At 37.5% G+C, this 26,474-nt stretch overlaps 1 protein-coding gene across 7 annotated transcripts in view; it reads right to left on the bottom strand.

The window, feature by feature from the left end:
* PCNX1 (pecanex 1) overlaps window positions 1-26,474 on the bottom strand; it is a 136,383-nt gene that overhangs the window by 56,858 nt on the left and 53,051 nt on the right. Inside the window, exons 7-14 of one of the 7 annotated variants that reach the window (XM_019476829.2) lie at window positions 23,716-23,848; window positions 17,396-17,580; window positions 8,629-8,719; window positions 5,932-5,989; window positions 3,274-3,476; window positions 1,779-1,932; window positions 1,279-1,311; window positions 222-393 (exon numbers count right to left, since the gene is read on the bottom strand). In XM_019476829.2, the coding sequence (XP_019332374.1) occupies window positions 222-393; window positions 1,279-1,311; window positions 1,779-1,932; window positions 3,274-3,476; window positions 5,932-5,989; window positions 8,629-8,719; window positions 17,396-17,580; window positions 23,716-23,848 (1,029 nt within the window). Of the gene's footprint in view, window positions 1-221; window positions 394-1,278; window positions 1,312-1,778; window positions 1,933-3,273; window positions 3,492-5,931; window positions 5,990-8,628; window positions 8,720-17,395; window positions 17,581-23,715; window positions 23,849-26,474 lie in introns of all 7 variants that reach the window. The other 6 variants (XM_006267942.4, XM_019476828.2, XM_019476833.2 and 3 more) reach the window with 6 other exon arrangements.

Genomic DNA, 26,474 nt, shown 5'->3' with positions numbered 1-26,474 from the left:
TTTCTTATGGACAGCAACATGCCTAGGAGGTGCTTTCTGCAACAGAAACAAAATACACTGGGGCTGGACTATGATCTTGCAACAATCCAGGACTGAAAAAAGTATTAAAAACTGACAGAATAACAGCCTAAAATGCCTCCACTCTGGGGGAACAAACAGCTATAACCGAATGAACATGCCCCCAAATTACTGGAAGTCAAAATATGACAAAAGTCACTCACCTATAATTAAGTCCCTGGCTGACAACAGCAGCAATGGGTTGGTGAAAGCCATTCCATACAACCTGAACCTTGTTGTAGAAGTGTTTCTGCTGCCATAATCCAATAGCCAAATAAGACCGCAACACAAACAGAAGTAAACAGGCCTACTATAGGCTATGATACGGTTGTGACCCTGAAACCAAAAGAACAGCTTTACTATTAATCAAAAATTGGCTTTTTACTTTTCTAACAATAAACATGATTCTGACTACAATTTTTTAACTTCTGTTGCTCCTTTTGTTGCTCTTTTTCTTTAAATCATCTCCCACAATTTGCCAACACCTCTTACTGTACACTTAAAGATATTAACTCCCAATGGATTGTTTTATACTGCTGAGAAGTCATATAAACGTTTGGCTCCAATATATAAAGCATAAAAAGCCCCTCTAGATCAGGGGCATATTTATTTTACCCTTCCACAACATTTTTTAACTATGTTCCTTATTTTACTATTAACCACCCCAAACCCACTCAAAAAAAGCCCCCAAAACAAACAAAAAAACAAAAATCCACCTATGCTCTAAAGGTTTTTTCAAAGCAATACAAAATAATTATTGATTTTGATTAGGTGCGTGACAAATTAATGTGTATTTTGCATTTATTGATCAGATATCACTCCTGCTAAAGCCAGTATATTGACACACTTCAAAAGAAACACTCAGCAATCACCCGTTCCAATATGTTAAGTAACTTCCTTTAGTGGATTCCTATCTGGTTTAGGTAACTAAAAACAGTCTCACAGAGCAATAAAATCACCCTGTGTAAGAAAATAACTATACTGGTAAAAATACAGCCTTGCCAATGTATCTGATGTACTGGAAGGATGTTTAGTGTTCATACAATGTCAGAGTTCACATATCTCTTATCCTTGATTGGAGTAAGTATGTAGCACACAACTCTTCTAACACTCAAATTCTCATCCTATACACACTGATAAAGGATGTCTCATCCATGACAGACAAAGCATCAGTCCTCAGTGGTAGAAGTATGGGCCTAAATGGCACGTTCACCAACTTACGTGTCGAGGGGAAGAAGAATCGGGCTGAACACTCTGAAAGTAAAATGGAAAGAAAAATATGGTTATTTGCAAAGTGCATAAAACTGTAATTTTAATTTTAAAAAAAAATCAAATTTATTATTTAAAAATAGACCTTTTAATGTCAGTGGGCTAAGGAAAGGCCTCAGTTAACCATAATTTATTATAATAGTTTATATTAAAAAGCTGTTAAGCAGTGAGTATTTGCTGCCAGTTTTCAAGAAATTCAGACCAGTAGCCAGATGTAAGTAACTGATTAAGCACCAGGAATCAGAGTTTATTGAAATAGACGAACAGCTTTTGACAACAGCACACTCTTTTGCAGATACAGATAGCGTCTTCATTTCAACAAGTTCAGTTCAGTTATTAAAGACATCTCTGAATTAATTGAATTAAACATGAATGACTAGTGGACAAAATTATAGCTTTTACAGTCCATAACTATAATTACGGAATTCAAATGAAGATGGAAATTAATATACCTTAAGGAGCGAGTATTGACAGCTGGCTATCACCAGGCAGAATTGGAAGACCCAGATATCCTTGAAGAAGCCCTCTATAAGGAGTATAGAGCCCAGGAAAGCAACCAAAATAGCTAGGACAACAGCCAACACATTTTCAAGAATCTCCCGATTCCTGTGGAAGAAGAGATATAGTGTAAAATATCTAGATATTTTCAGAAGGTCAGGTGGATAGGATACATCTAGTGCAGAAGGCTAGCAAATAAAAAAGTAATGCTGTGTATGAAAGTGAAGTGTCAAAGTGGGCTTAAATGTACATTTGGTAAACGGTTGCAAAATATCAGCCAAGTTGAGACACAAATTACTATAATTTCAGTGAAAGTTGACTGCAATTCAGCATTTTATGAAACTGGATCTTTCAGACGCTTCTTTCCGAGGTAATCACAGATTCTGATGTGAAATGCGGGAGGAACTGACCAACTCCCTATTACAATGTGCAAATGTAACAAATCACTTTGAGGTCATTTCTGTTCTTCCCTCTCCCCCTGCTGTCATCTGAAGCAAAAGTTTCTCTCTTTTAAAGCACTTCATCAACTGTATGCATGTGAACCCTCATATTTTAGAGCATTTTAAAGGCACCTGCAGAGCTTCGAATGTTAGTCTGTCCAGGCTTTAAATGTTCAGCTCTGGCCTGTAATATGGATCTTTCAGAATTCTAAACAAGCTATGATGATCACATTAGGGAAAGAAAAACTGCACACACACCCCCAATATCCTGGCTGCACTGACATAAGTCACATATTTAACAGAATTTTGTAGTGAAGAAGCTGAAGGTACACTCTTATAGATTTGCATTAAGCCTCCCAAACTGGATTAAATAAAATACAACAGAAATAGGTGTTTACATTCTTAAAACTGTCCAGACAACCTTACTGAAGAAAATTTACTGTTGAAGTATAAATATACTAAACATACTCAGAGGCTATTATGAGGGATTCATACCCTCTTTATTACAACATATAACATGCGACAAGAAGCAGGTATGCCATGTGGCAATTTCAAGCCAGAGAAAAACCCCTTGAGGTTGAAATATTAGATAAATCTTGTTTTTTACCTGCTGAAAACATACAAATGGGTTTCAGTTAGCAACTACCTTCTGGACTATTTTTTAAAGTTAATATTATATTTTGGACACTGCTGCCTTTTCGGCTTTACAGTAAGATATGCAATACCAGTTCCCTTGTTTTTAATTCTCAAATAACTCATCAGTTTGATCTGATACAATTAGAGTAATTAACTTAAGAGTTTTCCATGCTAGAGCTAGTGGTGGGTGGGAGTTAGTTCTCATATCAGAACAGTAAACTGTTTGGTTCTATTTGCAGCAAGCCACAAAAGTTTTCAGGGTTGCTCATGGGGTGCCCCAGTTATATTATATGGTGTAATTATTCATAGTTCAGTTGCAACTCTAAATTTCTGAATCCTTAAGCTGCAGTCTGGTAATGGAGGAAGATCTCACCTATCAAACAAAGCCAACAGGGTTAGCCGATCAAAATTGATGCTGATCCACAGCTTGGGCAGGATCCAAAAGCGATAGTATTGTTTAACTTTCTGGTTTGCTTCCTCTTGAGGCTGCATGTGGTCCTGTAGGTCAGGGCTTAGGTCAATGTCTTGCTGTTCCAGTAGATCTGTATCTATGGTTAGCAGCCTGTTCAACCTGATCTGAGGAAGAGAAAGCTAAAAGAAAGTCAGTATTACAAGTACCATCACATTTTAATTATATATTCTATTAAAACTCATTGCAAGATTAAGCAGTTGGGGTTTTGAAGGGTTATTTGCTTTTATTGCTACCTTGGCAGATAAGGTTCTTTGGGTGAAGCTGATATCTTTTATTAGACCAACTTAAATAGTGGGGGGGAAAAAAAATTTAGCAAGCTTTAGGTTTAAAAACACTTTGTCAGGCTGAGGAAGTCTCTGCAGTTGGTGTGCTTTTCCTGGATGGAATGAATAGTAAAGAAACCAGAGGCTGGGCTGACCAAAGAAGCCTCTGGCTTCTTTACTATTCATTCCATTCAGGAAGAGCACACACCAACTGCAGACTTCCTCAGCCTGACGAAGGATTTTTAAACCCAAAAGCTTGCTAAATTTTTTCCCCCCAACTATTTAAGTTGGTCTAATAAAAGATATCAGATTCACCCGAAGAACCTTGTCTGCCTATGTCCTTAGACCAACACAGCTACAACCTACGCCCTTATTGCTACCTTTGAATGTTTCACTTAAGCTTTGCCTGCCTTTACAGCAACATGTAAATGGCACCAGTAGAGACGTAGGTAAGGAAGGTTTGGTATTTTATTATCCACTTTAGTTTTAACTGAAGCATGAATGTGTTTGCTAAACAAATTATTCCATTTACATTGAAAACTTTAAATTTGAACACAAGTAAAGTAATGAGACAAGCAAGAGTAATACTTGCTACAGGTTAGGTCTAATTCTGATTTTAAAAGATGGCTACACATTGGTATCTCTCATGTAGTCCATTCTTTTGCATGTACACCCATACTCAATAACTGATTTTAGCAAGACAAAGCAGCATGTGCACGTATTGACTATCAGATTTATGCCCAATGCATATGACCTCGCTAATCAAGCATTATCCAAAATGTTTCCCATTTCTTCCTTCCTTTGCCATTTCACCTGTAGAGTTATTTCTTGAAATCATAGTAATAATAAAGAATACATGAGTTCTATTAATTGAGGATCATCATTATTAAAGATTGATAAAAAATGAGTTGCGAAAGCATGAATTACAAAAACTCTCTGCCCAACTAAGTATGCAAGTCTTCTTAAGAGACCAAACAGCATTTTAATGAGATCCCAGTTATTAGCTTATAGTGTAAGCTGGAAGAAAATTAATGAAAATTCTCTAGCCATACAGATAGCAAAACAGCACCCAATATTCAGTGAGAATTCTCTCTTGAAAGGGAAGTTACGGTGCTTCTAGCATATACCAAGATTGGGTTGAAAAGATTATAGCACCGATGGAGAGTTTCTCACTTTGACCTGGACTTCAAAATGCAACCCTCCCTCCACTTTTGCATATCACTTGCACCTTAATAAGTTCCACCATTGTTTCACTACTGTTTGCTTGAGCCAAAGCCCTGGTTATTTGCAGGGTTTGACAGATACAGGAATGGTGAATCTCTACAGTACACAGATATTCTTGGGCAGGTTTATGCATCACAAAAAACAGAAAACTGATTACTTTTTTTGCACAGATACTATATGCTGAATGACTGGTTGGGTCTATGCCTTTACACAAGCCTGTCACTTCCTATGTTCTAAGCCAGTGGTTCTCAATCATTTCACACTCAAGGCACCCCTTGGAAAATACCAGTTCCTAGTTTTTACTTGTTTTCTGACTACAGAAAAATAACAAAGCAATTCTTCTGTTGCAAAGAACTCAGAAACACCACAACAGGTCAGAATGTTTTTTAACAGCATGGATTGCTATTTGATATCTCTGGATTTATTTTTATCTGTTTGTATACCTACCAGTGCTAACATTGAGAGACACCCCACAGCACTCTTGAAAGGACCTCAAAGCAACTCAGGGTGCCATGGCACCTTGGTTGAGAACTACTGATTTAAGCTTTTCACAACAGATCTGATTTGCAGGGGTGTATACACCTTTTTAATTAAGGAAAATATAAATGATTATGTTTACTTTACGCACTACAGAAGAAAGGCTCAGAAATTTATACCTCCTGTGCTCCTGCAGAGCACAGTTCTACATCCTCCAAGTGAGCTCTGAGGTTTCTCAGGAAATCCCTAAAATCTCATATACTGTAAGGTCAAATTGCACAAAATGAAAATCTTCCTAAAGAATCAGTTGCAGATTTTGAAGCGCTACATTATTTGTAGCGACACACACGGCTTCAGAATGCATTTGTCCAAGTGCACATGGACAACCGTAACTTTACAACGTGAGCACAGTGGTGGGATGGTACAGCAGCGGTGAAGAATGCAACAGCAAACAAGGGTTTCTTTCCACTTGAGCTAACTTAAAAGGCTGCTTTTTCTAAACTTTAACAATAAGCTTGTTGGATCAGTGCTCTAAAAATTTGCTGCTTTTTGCCCATTTGCATGCTTTACATAGGAACAAATAAAAATAACTTACTAGATCATGTGGGTAAAAGCGAACTGAGGTAGAACTCGATACATGAGAGTCCGTGTCACTATAAGAATAGGGAAAGACTTCATATTATAAAATTACACTGGATTTCAATAAGCCATTCCAGTTTATTAAAACGCCTGAAGTTCTATCTTTATTAAATATAGCATCAATGTTTTAGCATATGAACCTTTTTTTGAAAATGTTCTTAGATTGTACTTTTTAAAACTAAATGAAAGTAACTGCTTTAAAACATCTTCCATGTAAACCTAAAATCTTATCTATGCATTATATTGCAAAGAGCTTGCACACAACATTATCTTCTATAGTCACAACGATAAAGATGCTCTGCTCGTCTAACCCTCCTATTAAAACATCAGGACTTAACTGCAGCTCGCCAGAGATCCCTGGATTGGCTGGCAAGTGTTACCATGAATTAAATCATCCTGTCTTCTGTTGTATAAATTTTGAAACTGGACAGACCCTTGAAAGGAGATGAGTACTACATACCTGTCGGTTAAAATCTGAACACACTGTATCTGTAGTTAGCTCTCCAGGTAAGAGAAATCTGTGGACTTTTGTTCCTATATTCAACTCTCCCTTATTTCTCCTACAAGCTGCTGCTCGTTGCTTTATAATTAGGGTAAAATTTTTGAAGTTGAATAAAGTATCTTTGGAGTCTAAGTGAAAGTAACTTCTAAAAATAAAATTGGAGGTTTTGGGGGGCAAAAAGGTACCCTTAACTTCCAGTCAGGAATGCAACGTTATCCTTCCATTTATGCATATTATGGACAAGGATCGGTTCCATTTGATAGATTTCAATATCAACCCATTGTTTCTTGCAGCAAAGCTTAACCAGCAGCAAGAACATTTTAAAATGTACGTTTACCATGTGCTGTTATGTTAGAATTATACAAAGGTTAAAGGAGTTTCTTTCCCTCACCTTGAGTTACAAGATATCTTGATTCTGGATTTTATTTGAAGTTCGTAGGGTCTTTTAAAGAGAAAGCAACAATCTGATTATCCACACGTTTTCAGTTTGTGTTGTGACTAATAGAGGCAGCTTCTGAACATTAGTCTTTCTTTATCCCTTATTGTCTAGGCAAGCTGCAAAATAGTTTATAGCCGACTTAAAATGTAGAATAAGTCATTCTGGCAGAACGGTCTCTTAAAGAAAGGTTCCCTGGAAGCTGGGAGAACTTCAAAGAACCGTCTCTTGGTAAGAAACATTAGAAGTAGATTTTTCTTTTTTTAATTTGCCACTGACTGCAGGTCTAGGCTACTGCTCTAGCAAGGTAATATCATCAACATAGGTATAATATACTCCCTTGTCAGTGAAACAACGGACAAAAAAAAAAATACACCACTTCCCAGATTCTCCCTCTGAATTCAGTAGCACCGTGAAAGAAGATTGAGGTATTATTTATAATTTGAGCAATAGCAGGTACTTGGAAGAATACCAGTGATACTTTCCAGTTAACAAACCGGCTGTATCTGAACGCACTCTCCACCCTGTTTTACTACAACTGATGAGATTCTGTCATATGCTAGTCATATATTAACAGTTTTTCAATCTGTTAATTGACTGTAAAATTGCAGAATCCTGTAATTACCATTACTACTAGATGACGTTTCTACTGTTTATTTTCTGTTCAGAGCAGCTAACCAAAAAAATAATTTACTAATTAATTCACTAATTCAACAGCCAGAAAATTTACCCTATTTTATGCTTTATACATGTATGGCGATTTTGGTGCTGTTCAGAGGGAAATGCTTAAAGCCTCTCAGAAGTGAGACTGCTACTACATGCAAAACTCAGGCTAGAGTTAATGCCTCAATTAGATAAAAATCAGTCCATTCTGTTCCCTAGGCAAATCCTACCCTGTCCTTCACAACTGTAAGGATCCCTATTAGGGAAGTCACTACTCTCAGAACAAGCGAGGGCTAGGGCTAGGATATGGCAGGATTGCACACAAAGGATACAGAGCTGCATAACAAAACTTAGTTGTACAGGCTTGTCCCTGCACACTACTTCACAAGTCTCTAGAGCCATTATTACATGAATCCTATGCAGTTACTCCACCCAATTTTTCTGCATTGAAGTGACTTATTTTTTTTTTGAAGGCAAGGGAGAAGTGGGAAGAGAGATGAAAGGTGAAGGATACAGAGTCTCCCTCTAGCCCAAGACAGCTGCTCATTTGGTCTCAGCTGGTTATTTGGTCTGTGTACAGGTCAGTCTTTTAGCCTCAGACACATTACACTTATCTACACTTTTTTGGATTATCTATATACTTAAAGGACAAAACAACTACAAGTTCATTTTGCAATTGTAATGGCTAGGAATTTATTTAACAGTTTACATTCTGCACAAGTTGATAGTTAGGGTCCCCCAAAAAGTAAGGTTTCCTACAGGCCACAGAGTGGATTTGTCACACCCTGATTGAGAGCAGTTACTATACTTTTGGGTGGCTGTAAGAGACATTTTTCCAATTCTGCAAAAATTGTTCAGCAGTAAAGTTATAAAGAACACAGAAGTATATATTTATGGTTTATACATAATCTTGTATATATACATACACACACACACCTTTTACTTCAGGCCTTTTATAACCCATACTAAATGCTCTTTTTACTATTAAATACTTATGACTAAGGTTGCAGATTAGACAAAAATCATCACTATTAACTGGCCTTCACACACACCAGATGTTGGATGATCTTCTTGCAGCTGGCTCAAAATTCACAAGTGACATGTCGCAGCCCCCTGTCTCGTAGAGTGTAGAACTGAACTTACCTGTTAGAGAAAAGGTCAAGAAAAACATCATATTTCCTTAATTTAAATCCGAGGGGCACTGATTTCTATACAATAACGTACTAGTGGGTATGATGTAAATGTATACCCCTAACCAACAGGTCAGCATAAACAAAAATTACTAGTACTACTAATAAAAAGAAAAATCAAATAAAGATTTAAATGCTCAGAATTATCTTTCAATTAGAAGTGATGTCATTTATATCAGTTTACATGATACATACACTGCCACAAATGCACTGAATTAATTTTATTGGTTATTTCTGTATGCATAATAAAACTGTTTTAGAAATACAAGAAAACCCATGTGAGAATAAAGCCAGCAGAGGCACCGAGACAGATTCCCTCACCCCACTCCCTTCAAGGGAATAAAGAGTTGAATTATTTGAAATGGTAAATAGTGGTGTTTCAAAGAAAAGACACCAGACTGCAGATCATATGACCACGTAGAACTCAAATGAATCATCCATGGATTGGTAACTGGCAACCATAATAAATTAACTATGGCAGAAACTGCACAGGGGGCCAGAACAGAAAGCTCTGAAAGCCAAGTTTCTGTTCAAAAAGAAAAAAAAATTACAGAGAGGAGAACTACTTTGTCAGTTATACATTTGTCCATTCTAGTTTCTGGAAAAAGAAGAGACATCCAAGCAGGGATATTTGCAGTGGAGGAATTACCAAGGGTCAGAGAGCAAAAGTGGGATGTTACATTACTGGGAACTAGAGGGACACCATTAACTAGGTATCTTTAGCCTGAAAAGACATTCTTTTCGAATCAGATAGCTATGGATGAGATAAAGCCTATTCCTAAATATAAAATAGGCGGGGAGGGGGAGTGGCAGCGGAAATCAAGCCTGAACAATAAATCACCTTCCCTGAAGAACACCTATCCTTATTACGATCTTCTCTTAACAAAAGCTTGAATACAAAAAAGTTATCCCCTATCAGTTGCTTTGAAGATCAGATTCAGGTTATTTCAGTCCAGAGAATGAGAAATGAATTAAGTTGAAATTTTTCTGTGGAAAATGTCCTGATAACAGCTCCCTCTGTGCAGCACAGCACATAAAAAGGCAGTGATACTTGATCTAGAACAGTTGTAATGGTTCGTGGATTTAAGAAGGATCATTTAAAACCAAAAACAGCATTATAAATTCCTTTAGCTTAGTCTCTTTTGCCTTTACTGATGTTTAGGAGCTCCAGTAAGTAGGTGTTTCTCTTAGGATTATCATAAAGCCTTTTCACTTCCCTCCTCTATAGGCACACTAAGGCCTGCTCGCCTCTTCTGTTTTCTTTGGTTGCTACTGTTACTAGATCTCGTACTCCAACTCCTCTTATTCAGGCTGGGTAGGGGGAAAAGAGGACAGAGTTTACAACTGAGCCCCCACAGAAAAGTCTAAAGAAGTAAGATGGAAAATACAACTGATGGTCAACAAAAATTGTGAAATCAAGAGTGCTTTTTTACCTTCATAAAAGCAACAAAAACTCACCATCTGTTACAGTAGATTTAAGTGTTACTTGTAACCTGTAGTTTCAACTTTTTCAGCTAGAAGTATGATTTTCAAGCTACTGACCATTTATGGGAAACGGAATGTGAAAGTATGATCTGGCCATGTGACCAACACATTTATTCAGGTTGGAAGTTGGACATATACTTTGATTTTGGGACAGCAGAAAAGTGGGGGAGGGAGATTATTCCAGAGTCATAGCCAAAAGCTGACTACATGGAACAGGGCACTCACCCTTGGTCAAAACTGGTTTTAACCCTTTCATAGCCACTGCCAAGGTGGCTGCTCAACTGAAAGCTGCTGTCAATTTGGCAGTGGTTGTGAGAGGGTTAAAACTGTCAGTGCCTTTTTGGATATTTAAGATCTCAGTTAAGTACTGAAGGCACTCTCTTGCGCAATGTAATATACAATTATGCTACTGGAGCAAAATTTAATTTTAATTAAAGCCCCAGAGAAAAATCTCCTCTATCATAATTGGTTTGCCCCAATTATACTTAAGTTTCACAATTACGTCAGTACAAAGATGTCAGCAGTTTGAATGAATGCAAACATCACACAATGTGCTTAACATTCTATTCAGAAGACCATTATTCATGATCAATAAAACACATATTACACACGAGTTAACTTTAAAAGGAACAGGTGGGTCAGCTTTAGTAGTTTTGGTTGTTGATGCTTTTGCATTGGTGATCAGAGAAAGTTTAAGAAACTTTATTTAAAAAAATAAATGGAGTCAATCCTGGAAACATAATGAAAAGTGAATAGTCACCTAAAGGGCTTCTCCTTGAAATGAATTTATATCATGTTTAATATAATGTTTATATTGCAAAGATAAGTTTCCTCTGGACAGCAGAGGAGTTTGACATAATAGTACCATCTTGTTCAATGGTCTCTCAGGAGAGTTACAAGTACAGAAGAACCTAATATAGTAATGCCTCATACTTGGAAATGTGCACCCTTCCCTCACCCCAGTTCCTCTCCAAACCTATCATAATCCAGTAATGCAAATGCAGAATATTATAATCAGTCCGAGACAGTGACAGGATAATATATTACCTGCAAGTACAGATTTGACAAATAATGAAAAAAGACAAAATAAGATTTCTTATTTGGATATGAACTACAAAATGGACTCAAATTTTGCCAAGATGTTGGCAATGCTTCAACATGTCTGCTGAAAATGACTCCCTTTCCTAGTGGAGGTTAACCCACATAACCCACAAGAAAAATGTGGCTTTAAGACTCTAGTGTTGGCATATTCTTGGTTAGAGTTTGAAACTCATTTTCAAAAAAAAATCTTGAAATTATCTAAAGCAAGGAAGACTACAATATTACAAGAGTTGGTTTGAATTAATGCATTTTCAGCTTTCCTGCTTCTTAAAAAAAACAAACCACACACAAAAAACCCCCAAAAAGGACTCAGTTTTGGCACAATCAAGAGCATATGTTCAGAAAGTCCAGGGCAGCTCAGTGATAGATTAAGGTCATGTGTTCTTTACAGTGGAATGTAGGAACAATGAGACTATGGCTATTTTTTCCATGTTCCACTACCAAGTTTTCATCAAACAATGCCAAGTCAGACATAAGTCTATATTTTTATTTTTAGACATGGCTGACTACAAATAGATGTTTAATGTTTACCTCAATAATACATTTCTCTCGCTCTCTCTCTCTTTGCACAACATTCTCTTTGAAAGTAAAGATTTTTTTTTAAATTTATCTTGTCACATTGAATTAGTTAAAGCATTGAAGGCATGTGTGATTTGACAGTGATTTTACAGACCTGAAATTTTCTGAGGCAAAACTGAAATGAGATTATTTACTCTTGAAAATAAGAGGTTGGGAATTTTTCATTTATACTTTCAAACTCTCATTATGTTAATTTATCAAGTAATGGTTTTAATCAGTATAACAGCAACAATTTGAAGGAAATTAGAAAAAAACCCCAACCCCAAACAAACCAACACCACAAATGTCAGTATTATGGCACACACTGAAATTTGTATTTGTAGGATAAACACAGACCCAGTAACAGGTGGCTACAGGGAAACAAACAGTAACTGTTTTACCCAAAGGAAGGTCTGTGAATCTTGAAGACTTACTGTTTAAAAAAAACCAAACCAGAACACTCTGACTACTAACAGTTTTCTACCTATTTAGAGAAGCCCTGAAAATAAAAGGCAGATAACCAATCAGTGATTGTCTGGCACAAATTAAGACTACACCTTCAAATGCAGATGTTAAAGATGATGTGAATACCTGCATTTTTTTTCCAAGGACAATGGAATATCATGCCACTGTTGAAAGAGAGAACAGGGCTGGTTCGACTGATCCCGGGAAGGCAAAGTTTCACCAGCCCTCATGGCCGATGCCAGGAAAGGACTTGACACAGATGTCAGGCCAAAAGGTTCCTACCTATTGTCCCAAGAGGTTCCCTTCCAGCATAAAATTCACATTTTCTATTAATTAAATGACAGTTTACCTTGTTCTCAACCTCTCAGGGTTTGGTCTTGCAAAATGTAGATCTGTTGAATGACTTGGACATCTAAGCATGTTAGTCTACACCAGTGGTGCTCAACCTTTTTTGCCTGGCAGACCAGATTGGCCAGTGCTTTTGATCTGGTGTAGGTACGGTGGACAACATCTGGCCGCATGGAAGTATGTGGGGGGAAAAAGGGGGAGAAGAGGAGGAGGGTGCATGACCCAGTCTCTGCAGAAAGGAAGGGGGTCTGGGGATTTGGCAGTGGGGAAATGGCCACCACTTCCCACTGCCAAATTTCTAGACACATAAGGAACCCCGCAGGCCAGATGCGATGGCTCTGCAGGCTGCATTTAGCCCACAAGCTGGAGGTTGAGCACCCCGGTCTACACTAGCATCAGAATACATTTGACTATATTAGTTAATACTTTCCTACACCATTTCTTTAAGTCCTAAACAAGACAAAGTAAAAGAAGTCAATGGAACTGGGGACACTTGTCCTGTGCAAGATTAGATTTTAAGAACACAACACTTGATCTGAGCCCACAAGAAGCATTTTCAAAGGACAACTTACTTTCTTTATCCTTATCTGTCACTTGTGAGGTTTATAAATTATTTATCAAAGTTTATAAATTGTGGCAGTGTCACTCAATTAAGGTGGTCCTTTTGATTGCATTGATTTGATTGAAAGATTGGAGGGTTACTGCTTTGACAATAATAAAGAACCTCCCTAACAAATAAGGGTGATATTTTCCAAAGGTAGAAGCAGTGATAAGAAGACTTATGTCTATCTCCACCCCAAATCCTGCAAATTAATCATTTTATTCTTTTATACATGTCTGAGAACTGATTCAGATTTATGCTTCAGATGCATTATTAGAACCACTTACAGGTAGTATTGAAAAGGCTGATCTTCAATAGGACCTTGCAAAAAGTAGATCTCAAAAACAAATCCAAATGTTAGAAATAAGAGAAAAGGCATAAACATTGATTTGCCAAAGGTTACTGCATCTAGCAGTCTAAAATAAAGCCAAACAGGGATGTGCCTAGACCAAAAGACCAGCCTTTTTCCAGGTTAAAAAAAAATCACCTGGCTGAAATTAAGAACTGTTAACAAGCTTCTCATTCAAGTTCTAAATATTAAGTAGTCACTCAAATAATTTAGTACTCTTCCTTAGTAAGCTACTTTACAATATACCCTTTGTGTCTGCTTCAGAAATATCTACATGACATCTACTAGCCAAGACTTCACCTACTAACCAAAGTGCAAGATACTAATACTGCCAGGCTATGGCCCGAGAGTTGTCACTCCCATTCAAGGCAAATCAGTACTTTTTCCTTGACTGGATTCATACCAAATTAATACCATACAATTCTGCACTTGTCTTACCTCAAGATGTTGTTCTTGTCCTCCCCACTCCTTTTCTGCCTTGCCTTCTGTTACTGTCTAACCTTGTAGCTTGTGCTACCTCAAACTCCCTCTCCCTACAAAAATCTCTTATTCTGACATAACAGTATAGAGCCATATTTTATATTCATTTTCCCACCTCTTCCACATCAAACTCAGAGGTTAAGAGACACCCAATAGAAAAAAAGTTCTAAATCTGTAACTACCATTAAAGTGAATTAGCTACATACAAATACTGAAGACTCATCCTGCTATCCCCACTCCTTATGCAGACACCTAGCTGAGAAACCAACCTTATCTTTCTCAATATGAAAAGGAGAGAATACAGGCTGAGCCTACCTTTTGTATGGCATGCAACTAGAAAGATGTTTGAAGTGCCTCATTCATCCTATCAGTTGGAAGAAGTACAACTATGCTCTCCTGCTTCACCCTACATCCCTTCTAGCTTTTTAACTGTAGAGATGTTCTTAACAAATATACCTTTTCCTCAGTTTTCTAGCTGTTTTAAATGGGAAATCACTTCTCCATCTCTTTCCCCAACCTCTATTCTTGAGCAGTGTTCCTCTGTTGATTTCATTCTGATGTAACAGGTAAAAAACATGAAGAGTGGTGGTGGTAGCTGGTCTACAGATTTAGAAAGCATAACACTGGCTCACACAGAAGTGTGGAAGGTTTTCCTTGTAGCATGAGGGATAAAAAAAACTTTTTCCAGAAGAGCAAAAGCTTAGAGCCTGTGTAAGTTAATAGCCTTCTCCTAGGAAATCTTGCTACATGCCACTAAAAAGAAAGATTTTTCAACCCCTAACTTTAGGAAAAATAGTGAAACTTAGCATTAAAATTGCTGACATCCAGAATGAATCAGAGATCATATGTGGATATTTTAACCAAGCAGTTCCTGGCACGTGTTTTCTTCCTCTCAGTGACAATACCCCACCCTAACACTTTTACAAGATATTGACCTAGACAGTAGAGAAAAAAATGACAACTTGGGGTTTAATCAAAAATAAGACAGGGTTCATTTTAAGGCACGTGGCTATCAACAAATGGAAAAGAGCAGAAAACGTTGCAAAACTCAGGCTGTTAAATTTAATGTAAATAAGTGCACTCTGCCAAGAAATGCTGCCATAAATTTAGCTGTCAGAAAAGTCAGGCCTGTAAGGTAAGCTATGTGATGCTTCTCTCCTCCAATTTTAGGAAAAATGTTATCTCCACTGCCTAGATCAGGACCAGCACCTTGGCTGATGGCAGTTCATTTTCACTCTAACCTAGAACAATGGCAAACAGTAGCCATTTTTAAATAAGACTGTAGAGAGCTGTGATTTCAGTCCCACTGGCAGTGAGTAGCAAGCATTTTAAGGACAATTCATGGAATTCTCTGTAGAAGAGTATTATTTGTCACCTTAAGCTCAAGGGTAAGCTTTCCGATACTGCAATCAAGAAGTAACCAAAAAATTCTAAAAACCCTCCAATGCAGCCCAAGTACACAGCTTAAGTAGTTTTCACCAACTGTGTCAAGTTTGAAATCTACAATATTCTATTAGAAAAAATATTAATTTCTTAAAGTATCAGTTTAAACTAGTTTTATTTAAAAGTAGCATAATGGATTTACTCAAATTTTCAGAAAATTTGGAGTGTGCTAAAGAATATCTATAATTTTGGGAACAGTAGACTATTTTTTTTTAAAAGAATGGTTGAATTCCTTAAGTATAAATCTCAGCTCCATAATGTCCACGATAGTCACACTGCAACTATGCTCTCTGTTAAGTCCAAAGTAAGTACACAATAAAATTTAGTATTTGATGTGGTAGTTTAGGATTACATAAATAGGCATCCTCAAAGTCATCTGGCTAGCTGTCTGGAAACTACCACAAATTTTAAAGTGGTGGTTTTAAAATAAATTTTCTAAGAGCGCATTTCCAACTTCTGTAGTTAGTTTTAAAGAGCACCGTTCCAGAAATGCAACCTAATGCTTTCAGTTTTTTTGCATCACACCACAACAACCCGCGACATTCTCTCATCTGCATTGCGGCAAATAAGGTATTGTCTGTTTGTCTCTTAATATTGGATTATTAGTGTAATCTAAAACAAATATTATACAATTTGTTTTCGGCTGGCCTGTGATTTTATATAACTGCACTCCATCTATGCGACTAGGAGCTCCTAAAAATAATCAGCAGTCAGTTATAAATGTTACTGTTAGAGGTGCCCTTCTTCAATCTCTCAGCTATGGTCTCTGCCTAGTAAAGTAAAAGTCCCAATGTTGATCCTGAAAATCGTAAGCAGCTGTTTAGACACTCAACTTAGGAGGAGGTTAAAGCAAGAATCCCTCTCAAAAGCATCTTGGTTTCCATTTCTACCTCTGACTTACTGTATCAGCTAGGACAAGCCATTTAATGTTACTCTCTCTCAGGTTCCACACCAACAACTATTTTGCTGACCTCTGAACTGTTGAGAGTGCTAGTCAATATTTAAAAAGTGCTTTGAGATCTTCAGAGAAAATGTACTATATGAAGTACTAAAAAGGCACTGTAGGCCCACTTATGAAAATGGAATTAAGGGGAAAAAGAAGCGTTTCAAACTGTTCAGTTACATAGCTATCTTCTTGATTATGGTGTCAAATGCTTTAGAAGCAGCAGCACAATATTCAAATAATTTAAGATTCTACAAGAAAATCTCAAACCACAAATATTAAAGATGCTGTATTTAAGCTACTGAGTCTTTAAAAATATAACCTAAAATAGCAGAAGTATTTCATTTACTATACTCAGCCCTCCACAACAAGAATGTCCAATGACTTATGAAACCACCATCACCCCCAATGAATAGGAATTCTTTGGCACCTAACAAAAACACTTTTGGACCTGTAAATTTCAAATGCTCATCCTGGACCAGAATATAATTTCTATCCCTGCAACTCTATGACCATTAGGAAACCACTAAGAGAGACCAAAATGGCTATCTAGTATTTTCTCATAAATGAAGCTTACATACTAGAACCATCGTACTGTTCACATCATAAAAGATCTTGCATTATTGGCATTCTTTTCAAGCCATTTTAAAATATTTTCCATTTTGCCTTTGTTATAGAAGTAGGGAAGTAGATGATGTAGAAGACTGAGAAACCAACCAGAAGTATTCCCTTTGAAGAAATTCACCCACATGCTTCTAAAAGGAGATTAAATTTAACTGAATATTAGTACATTATTACCCATAAATCTGCTGCATTAAAACTTCCATGTCACCAAGGTTACATAAGGCCTGCATACCAAGTTCATCGTGCAAACTGCTACCGCCTACAGCAGATGCATTGTCATGTGATGCTTCTAAGTGGACACTCCCATTTCTCACCAGCAAGGAGGCGCTAGCGCTGAGCACAGCTGCCTGGGAAGGGGGGCGGGACTGGACTTTGACCTGGGTTGTGGACTGCTGGCCTTGCTGACCATCTTGAAGGCTACGAAAAAACATGGATTGGGGAGACATTACTGGGAAGAATCCAAAAATAGCTAAAAGTGAAGTTACATAAATTAACAAAAGGACAAAGTTCAGACAAAATACAGCAAACAAAAGCCACTTGTAATTAGGGTTATGACAACCCAGGAGTTGTCATACCGGGAAGTTACCCAAGTCAACTCATTCACAGAGCCCTCCACTGTGTCCTTTAATAAAATAAATAAATAAGTCCTGTTACCTTTTAAATTGTCCCTTAGTCCTCCTTCTCCCTCACCAGTCCCCTAAAGATTTGTGCAGTTGTGGATGAAGTAACTAGGTAGCAGAGATCAGTCAACTTTATTTTTTTTAGGTTGAATTTTTCTAAACCAGATTACCTTGGAAGCATTCAATTAGGGCAGTTTGTACCCCAGTACTGCTACAGAGTACTGCATGCCAAGAAACAAGTTTAAAATAAATAAATAAAAATTTCAGCCCCATTTTGAAGAGAATTTTATAGCTTAGCTGATGACTGCACCCTTCAAAAGCTTGAATCTGTTTATTTCTTCTTTTATATTCCATTCTCATTCCTATACTGCTTACTTAATAAACAATACTAGTTATTCAACAAAAATAGCTCGGAAAGAAGAAAAAGACAGAAAGCAAAGCCAGAAGCACTGCTGATTACAGAAAGTCATAGCTTCTAAGTCTTCTAAAACAAGCCTTTTTAGTGTTAAAGGTGGCAAAATCCCACAACAGTGTTTTAAAAATGTCTTTAATCACATCTACTCTGCATGTTTTTATTTTCCTTCCGGGCTGGAAAAATATACAGTGCATAACCATAACATGTAGAACATACTTTTCCTGTGATCAAATATCTTCTTAGAGAGGTCTCGTTATGTTGTATATTCTGAAGTTTCTGTTGTGCAATACAAGTTTCCCTTCTGAGGCACAAAACACTGCTATTTGTTGCATATACTGGTTCTGGAGCCTTCCAGGCAAGATTTCTGTTCTACAGTTGGTAAACAAGGCAACTGTAAATCAGAAACAACTGATAAAAGCATGGGTGGAATATGCCTGACATAACACTCAATCAAATTATAGTGACAGAATGTATTTAGAGCATCTCTTTTTCAGTTCTCTTTTTACAGGACCACTGGGGAAAAAAGCTATAAGTTTATGAGCTCAGAACATGTGTTCAGAGAAAGTAAATGCAAAATAAAGAAGACATGCACACAAAACATGAAGAAAGCCATCTTAAGAGTCATTATTACCTTATTCTAACATATTGAGGTTTCAACCTTACTTCACTGTTTTGCTGCTATAGACCAGGCTCTCAGGGAGCTACCTGGCAACAGGGGTGCTTAGGGAGCAAGATTCAAAAGATGCAGCATCCCTTAAGGTGCTTCACCATCTCACTTGAGTATTCTTATCCAGCAGAGATGTGATGCAAACCTAAACAGCTGGTAGTTACTGGAACAACTTTTTCTTCAATAACATTAAGTTGTACCTACTCTAGCTACCAGACTATTCTGTCAGAAAAGCAGCAGCAAGCATTATAAGCAGCCACTTGCACGAGTATCCAGCAGAGGATTCATCTAATCTATAAAATAATTCTAAGTACAAAAAGCTGTATGAATCATTGCTATTAAAACTACTAAATGTAAATACTCGAATCAAATGTCAGACCCAAATGTGGATACTAAGAACTGCACTAAAGTGTTAGCATGCACTATGTTTGAGGTGCTGTATTTATTTCTGACAGTTACTAGATAGTGTGGAAACAGTCTAGTGGGCTTGTTTGGTAGGGTTTGTTTAGTTTTAGTTATCCAAGTTTTGCTTTTTTTTAGTTCTGGAATTAAAATATACCTAGTTTAAAAATCAAGCCTTAATTTACTACATAAGGTTTAATTTGAAAAACCTTTGGGGTTCATTAAATGCACAGTTACTCAATGCCACCAGTCCGTTTTAATAAAATATTTGACCAAAGCAGAGGCACCTTTATTAGAAATATAGAAAATATTAAGTAGAATTGAACAGGCCTTTTAAAGATCACCTCTGTGACGGCTACTGTATTTACTAGAATATAAAAGGACCCCCTAGTAATTAGATTCTATATATGAAAAAATGTGTAAATTCGTTATAATTTTACAGGTATAGAATCTAATTACAGGAGATTTGCCTTGAATTTTCCTCTCACTGCTAAAATAGAAAAAAATAAATCTCCTTCTTACTCTTTGCCCCCAACAATTTCTCCCTCCCTCCTTACTTATTAGACCCCTGGCTCTCCCTGAACACGTAGAAGTAAGGGGCAAAATCTGCATATAGGCAAATTACCCTAGGTACCCATAGACTTAGTTCATCTAAGGCACTGTTCCTTCTTTAAACTGCTGCAAGTTTTAGTACAAGTACCCCACAAACACACTTTTAAGTAGCATTTTCGTACTTACTTATCTGCAGTAGAAACTATACTTTTTATTATTATTTAATAAAATTTTGTTTCCAGGGCCAAATCAGTTCAAAATTAAGTTCCAAGTTTGCATGTCACTAACACAGGTAAATATCCTACCTCCCAGACTCAGTCTGGGGCTTTAGATACTCCCAAATTCATGGCAGGCATCCTACGTGCAAGCCTCAAGCCTGGAGGCCTTGGAGTTCAAATAGAGGCAAGCAAGAGTAGGGGCTAAGTCAAAGGCTGAAGAAACAAGACAGGGTGAAAGCCCGAAAGCAATCCCCCATCACTATAAATTGTGTAGTCGAGAGACCCTTGCATTTAGAAGTATTTGTAGACTTTCACAGAGGTCAGCATGCCCGCAGTGCAAGGAACAGGCCTTCACCCTCCAGTTACACTTATCATTCAAGGCCAAGACGATGATCATGGCATCTCCCCTACCAGATAAATATATATAATACAAACTATACATGATACAGTCAAAGCCAAAAGCCTCATGATTTACTATACAATTCATTGGTCTGGGCCCTCAGCAGAGTCAACAGCGTTTCAAGCCATGGTGACCCAACGGCTAAGCACTGCTCAGTATATGCGTGTACTCCAGATTCTCCATGGCCCCAAAAGGATCTATGTGCTAATTAATTACCTGTCCCTACCCCCCACACTCATGACTGAACCAAGTGTTCTTGTCATGAGTCCTGGGATCCTCCAAAACTTTATATGCAGATGGCACACGACAACCTGATCTGGGCTCCACTTCATGGAGGGTGGGACTACCTAGTCATATGAAAGAGGCTGAAAGAGGGGGGCAACAGGGGAATTCTGAGTGAACCGTTTGCAGCCCCACTTGGTGATGTTTGTCAGACATTTAAGGCTAGTAAAGAAACAGGAACCATTGGAAAATGGGAAAGGGTTCAGCTCAGTTGTAGGAGTGAAGAGGAAGTAAACGTATGCAGTGTAGTGACTTACCATAACTTGAAAAATAGAGTACATGTTGAAGGGGGATAAGTGCAATGGGCACTACCATGTGTCTCCTTCAAATGGGCTGCACTAACCTATCCCTATGGTAGGTTCCAATTAGTATGTTTACCCCATATGGGTCACACATTTTATAGTCATGCACAATGTTAGCTGCTTTTAATTAACTTTGTAGTTGGTTTCTATTACTGACCACATGCTGCTTTTGGCAGCAGTTTAATGACAGACAATGTATTTAATGAGGTTTCCTTGTATGTGATTATAAGACAAGGGGCTTGTCCCCCCCATGCTGATGGGGGAGGGAAACATCTTCTGTATTTGAGTAAATATGGTAAATTTTATGGTACAGCCAAGACACGAGGAGAAAAAAAAATGTCACTGTTAAGAGTATTAAATTAAAGCAGTTTCAGGGCAACTACAGGTTAACTAATTATGTAAAAGTTTAAAGCAGGCAGCAGTAGAGATGATTAATATTAAGAACTAGACAGAAATTTGTTTATGCTATTAACCTATATAAAGAAATACTTGATATGTGCACTGAGTCAATAAAGTCTATTCATAATGGATTAAATACCCATATGTCTCTGCACTTTTCATTACACCCTAATCTATCCTCTGCATACATGCACACACTTTAAATGTCTTTCCTCTCTTCAGTGTGCATACAACTCCCAGTAACACTAAGGTACCCACACAAAGGGAAAATCCATTTTTCAGGCTACTTCTATAGAAATTTCAAGAATAATTGCTAGTTTATACAAATTACACTTGAAATCCAAAACACAACCAGCAACCCTCTTGCTGTAAAGATATGGTTTTTTGTGACAAAGTCTGTGTTTATATCTGACTCCCAGTCAGCCAAAGACATTTAATAACTGACATTTAATAATTGGGGTTCCCATCCAGCATCACAAATTATCTTCAGTCATTTGACTTTGCACGTACTTAAGCCTATTTATATTTAGTCATGATGACACGTTTCTTTATAGACCTAAGATACTAGATGCAGAGTTGTTTTTTGTTTTGTTTAAATGGGACATCTTTCATGCACAAACAAAATGGAATGGGCAAAAATGATGTATGTTGAAGACAATTTACTTGGCCAGAAATTTTCTAACTCTTTTACGTATCCTCCTGTATTTGTATTATGTGAAGATTACTTTCTTTAAGTCCAGTTCTCTCAGGAACGCTCACGTTCATCTTTAGGCCATGGAAGATTTAGTGCTTCCATTAGTTTGTGAAATGAGTGTAACCCCGAGTTTTAAGCACTTCAAAGCCTCCCCAATTTGCTCCATGCAGCCCAATGGAGAATCACATTGTCCTCTGGCTGATATGAAATTAATGGTGCTCTGATTAGCCTATATGATCTCTTAAAGGCCAAAAGACACAGCTGCTCTTATGCTCAATCAGAAGAGTAGAGAACACATAGTAACTAGCTATGGGGCAGAGTAAACAGAGGTGACTAAAGAGAGTGTGGTGGAGTTGCAACCTCTCTCACTAACAAGTTGTTCAAATTTTTTATTTTTTTCAAATAATCAAATATCAGTAAGAAAGATACATTTTGTTAAATGACGTAAAAACCCTAAACAAACTGATTCAGCATTACAATATAGAATGCTAGGCAATAAATACTTCACTAACATATCCTTTATAAGTCAGAATTCAACCTTTCACCACATATCAATCTGATCTAATTCTAGAGATACAAGCTTCTCTCTGATGAATTAAAATTTATCTTCAATATGGGAAGGAAACATACACTTTTCTAAGTAAACCTCTTTCACTTCAAAAAATAGAAAAACAGATGCCTCATGTGAAAGTAACACCTCATTATTTAATATTTTAGAAACAGGTCTTTGACTGCTTTCATAAGAGATAACCATTTTTTTACCTCCTTTAACACACACGCATACATGCACCCACCCCTCTTTTAGCTAAACCAATATTAAACATTTCAGGAATGTATTTAGTCAGTTTTTGTACTTTTATATAACTTGACTGCTCCTAATAGTAGATGCTTAAAATGTTAGGGGGAATGGTTAAGAATACACCAATATAAACTCTTGTATTTCAAGAATATTTGGCAGCTAAATGGAAGTAATGCAAGTACAGTACATGTATAGTACACTAAAATGTATTGCTGGCGCATATGGAGTGCCACGCATAAAAGATTTTATTGCATGTAAATTAAAATTGTGCTATTTTATGAGAGACTTTTTTGTCAGGATTGACTGCTGGTCTCTTGTTCAGGACCTGCCTATACTAAGATTTAGAGCTTTTTCTGGATGACCTGTTTACATTAAGCTTTACTGTTGCAGATACCTACCCCTTTATAGCCTCTGAGAAACAATGACGACACTTTTCCCCCAAAGGGCAAGAGGGAAATAGGAAGAGAAGAATTGATTATTTAACAATATTTTACTTGCTTGAAAGATTTGACAAAAAACTAAAATGCAACAGTTCTGAGGCATTTTAAATTTCATTCATTCATTATGTGGATGACCTGAAACCAAGGATAACGAGTTAGAGATAAGCTATCCTGGTCCCTTTGAAAACAGTGCTATGTACACATGCACAATTCAACAAACTCACAGTGACATGCAGTGGCAGCCCAAACAGATTAAGGGTTGGAAGGAAAAAGGAAGTGTTTGTCTGTGAACACCAGCGGGTGTGAGGAAAAGGTGTTTGCTGCATGCATGCTAAATATGGTGGAACATTCAGATACCATACCTGAGGGGTGATCCGATGAGCAAGGTAGGAGGGGTGGGGTTACTCCCTGCATTGTGCCGGCGCCGGACTGCCTGACGCCTAAATGTGCTGCGTTCACGGCGAAATGTGACAGTCTCCTCACTGGTTTGTACTGCTGCATCAAGACAGACTTTAGGTCAAATAAGAACCCATCCCAGATATGAACACAGCAACTTAAGATGTTTTTCTTTGCCCTGGCCCAAGTTAATGGACTTGACTTGGAGCAATAAAAACAGTTTTTGCATGGTGCTCAGATAACTCAGAGCCTCATATTTTGGCTTAAATAGGAACATAAAGCACAATCTTTATTAGAGACATACATTTACATTGCCATTACATATACACTTCACCATATTCCACCCCCACAATCAAATAGTCAGGATTCAAAATTGTAGTAAAACCTATATTCCCTTTGAGTCCTTCCAACTTTACAGGGCAGGGACTTGTAATTTGAAGAGTTTACTCAAAACCAGCCTTATCAGACTGTTTATTAATACTACCTAGTATTTTCATGATTAAAAAATTGAGGATTTTTTAAATATAATTTTGCCTGTTCAAGCCAAATTTTCCATGCCAAGCATCTTCCTCTGGCTATCTTTCTGGGGCGGAACACTTCAGCTAAAACAGTTTATTTCCAAGAACAAGGATAACAAACTTTTTAAAACAAACAAACAAACAAGCACCAAATTAATCCTTTTAAAAACCCCACCAGTGATCTTATATTTTTAAAAGTTACATTCCCATCATACTTTGGAGCAGGGAATTAGTTTGGCAATGCACTGGTCATTGTACCACCTTCATGAAAAATAGCCAAATATTATAAGCGTCTGGAGGGGAGGAAATCAGCTGGCACATGTTCAGCAGGCATTTATTTTTTAGCAGCTAAATTCTCTGACAATACTATCTGCAGCAGCACGCTGAGTCTAAGGCTGAGCAGGACTGTTTCTTCAAGTGCAGCTCTGTATTGATACATTTTGATGCTCTCAAATAGGGCCCAGACCATGGGCAGGAGGAAGCTGTCCTATTTAAATATAAAATTGATGAAAGCAGGAGTGGATAAGCATGAGAAGGAAAAAGGCAAAAGGCTAGGCAAAGACTTGGAAGTGAAGTGAAAGAACATCCAAGGAGTCAAGCATGCAAGGGGAGAAAGTGACCAGCAATCTGGAGGGGTGTGACCAGAATTTGCTGTGGAAGGAAATGAATGAGAAACCTGAGCAGTGGCTATAGCTATATCAAGGAGCAAAGGGGAAGAAGACACAGGACTCGGGCCCAGAGTTTTTACAGGACTTGAATGAAAGAACCACAGGAAGAAATCAGGAACTGTCACAAAACACATTTCCCTCCAGAGCTTGGAACGAACCCAAGATTCCTGAGTCTCATCATTCTTTTGCTGCCAAATAGCCATGAAACCCACCACCAAAGCGTCTCATCCACCTCGTGATAGGAAGACAACCAATGATTGCTAGAGGTTACTCCACTTGCTTAAGTGGCAGAGTCTGAGCAGTGAAACTAGATGTTCCAATAACATAAATGAACCACATGGTGTAAACTAAATGCCAAATAATGGAATTTGTTTGAAGCCTACTTTTTAAAAGCTTATGAACCTTTATGAAAAAGTTGCGCTAAAAGAATTCTAAGGTTGTAAAATCAACCTCAAAAAATGCCAGAACGCAGGTGGTCTTTGGCAACTTAATTTTGTCCATTTGGTGCAAATACACTAACACAACTATATTTCTGTTTTACACAAGAACCCCATTTTCATTCCATGCACAAGACAGATGGTACTCACTCAATTAATATTTCCATATTGTTTCTTCTACTTTTCAGTGTATGGCTTCATGCCTTATTTACTACATATTATTTAAAATTATTCTGCTTTGAAAGCAGAATTATTAAAATTCTCATAGATCCTTCTATGGAACTTATGACTAGTATTTGTCAAGCACTGAGGTACTAGTGAACTCGCTTCAAAACACCTCTTGGAGATGAGGTATTATCTCATAATTTTGAAGAGACATTAAGACACAGAAAACAAAAATAAGGTCAAAACCATCCACTGACTTCGCGTGCCCAACCTGAGATGCCTAGAACTTCGCATTTTCAGAGCAAAGAATGCTCTGGATATGCACTGTTGCATATGACACGTTCTAATCCCAGCTCCCAATGCCTTCAGTTAAAGATGAATCATTTTTTGCTAAATCAGACCTCAGGTTTTCAACTCAGACACTCAAGAAACTGAGTAATAACCTACAAAGCAACTTGACTAGCCTTGCATAAGAGCGCTGCAGCCAAGGCAGCATTCATATCCAGTTCCCTAGAGCCATATTCCCTTCCTGTGAGACAGTTTGTTTCTGCCATCCCCCCACCTTTTATACGCTGCACTTTTCATCATCTGCAACAAATCAGCAGACTCATATGGTGCACGGCCTGAGACAGAAAAAACAATATATGACCACATAATTAGACTACCATAACCTATACAGACAAGGAGACTGAATTGCTGCTTCTTTGACATAGTTTGTATATGCAGGATTCTGAACATGTGTATGTAACATCTGAACCTCTAAGCTGCTACTGGACCAACCAACTGGTTTGTCTGAAAGGCATTAACTACTAATTCTTCCGGTGGCAGAAGCAACAGCTTATCAAATGCAAGGCCTTATCTTGAAGTCGCATTCAAAGCACTGAACAGTTATGAACCAGTGAATGGAATATTTTATTGAACTAGATGTTAAACGTTG

This window comes from Alligator mississippiensis, chromosome 2 (assembly GCF_030867095.1).
Source record: "Alligator mississippiensis isolate rAllMis1 chromosome 2, rAllMis1, whole genome shotgun sequence".
Classification (NCBI taxonomy): Eukaryota; Metazoa; Chordata; order Crocodylia; family Alligatoridae; genus Alligator; species Alligator mississippiensis.
The sequence above is the reverse complement of the archived record's forward strand: the minus strand, read 5'-3'. Positions and strand labels throughout refer to the sequence as shown.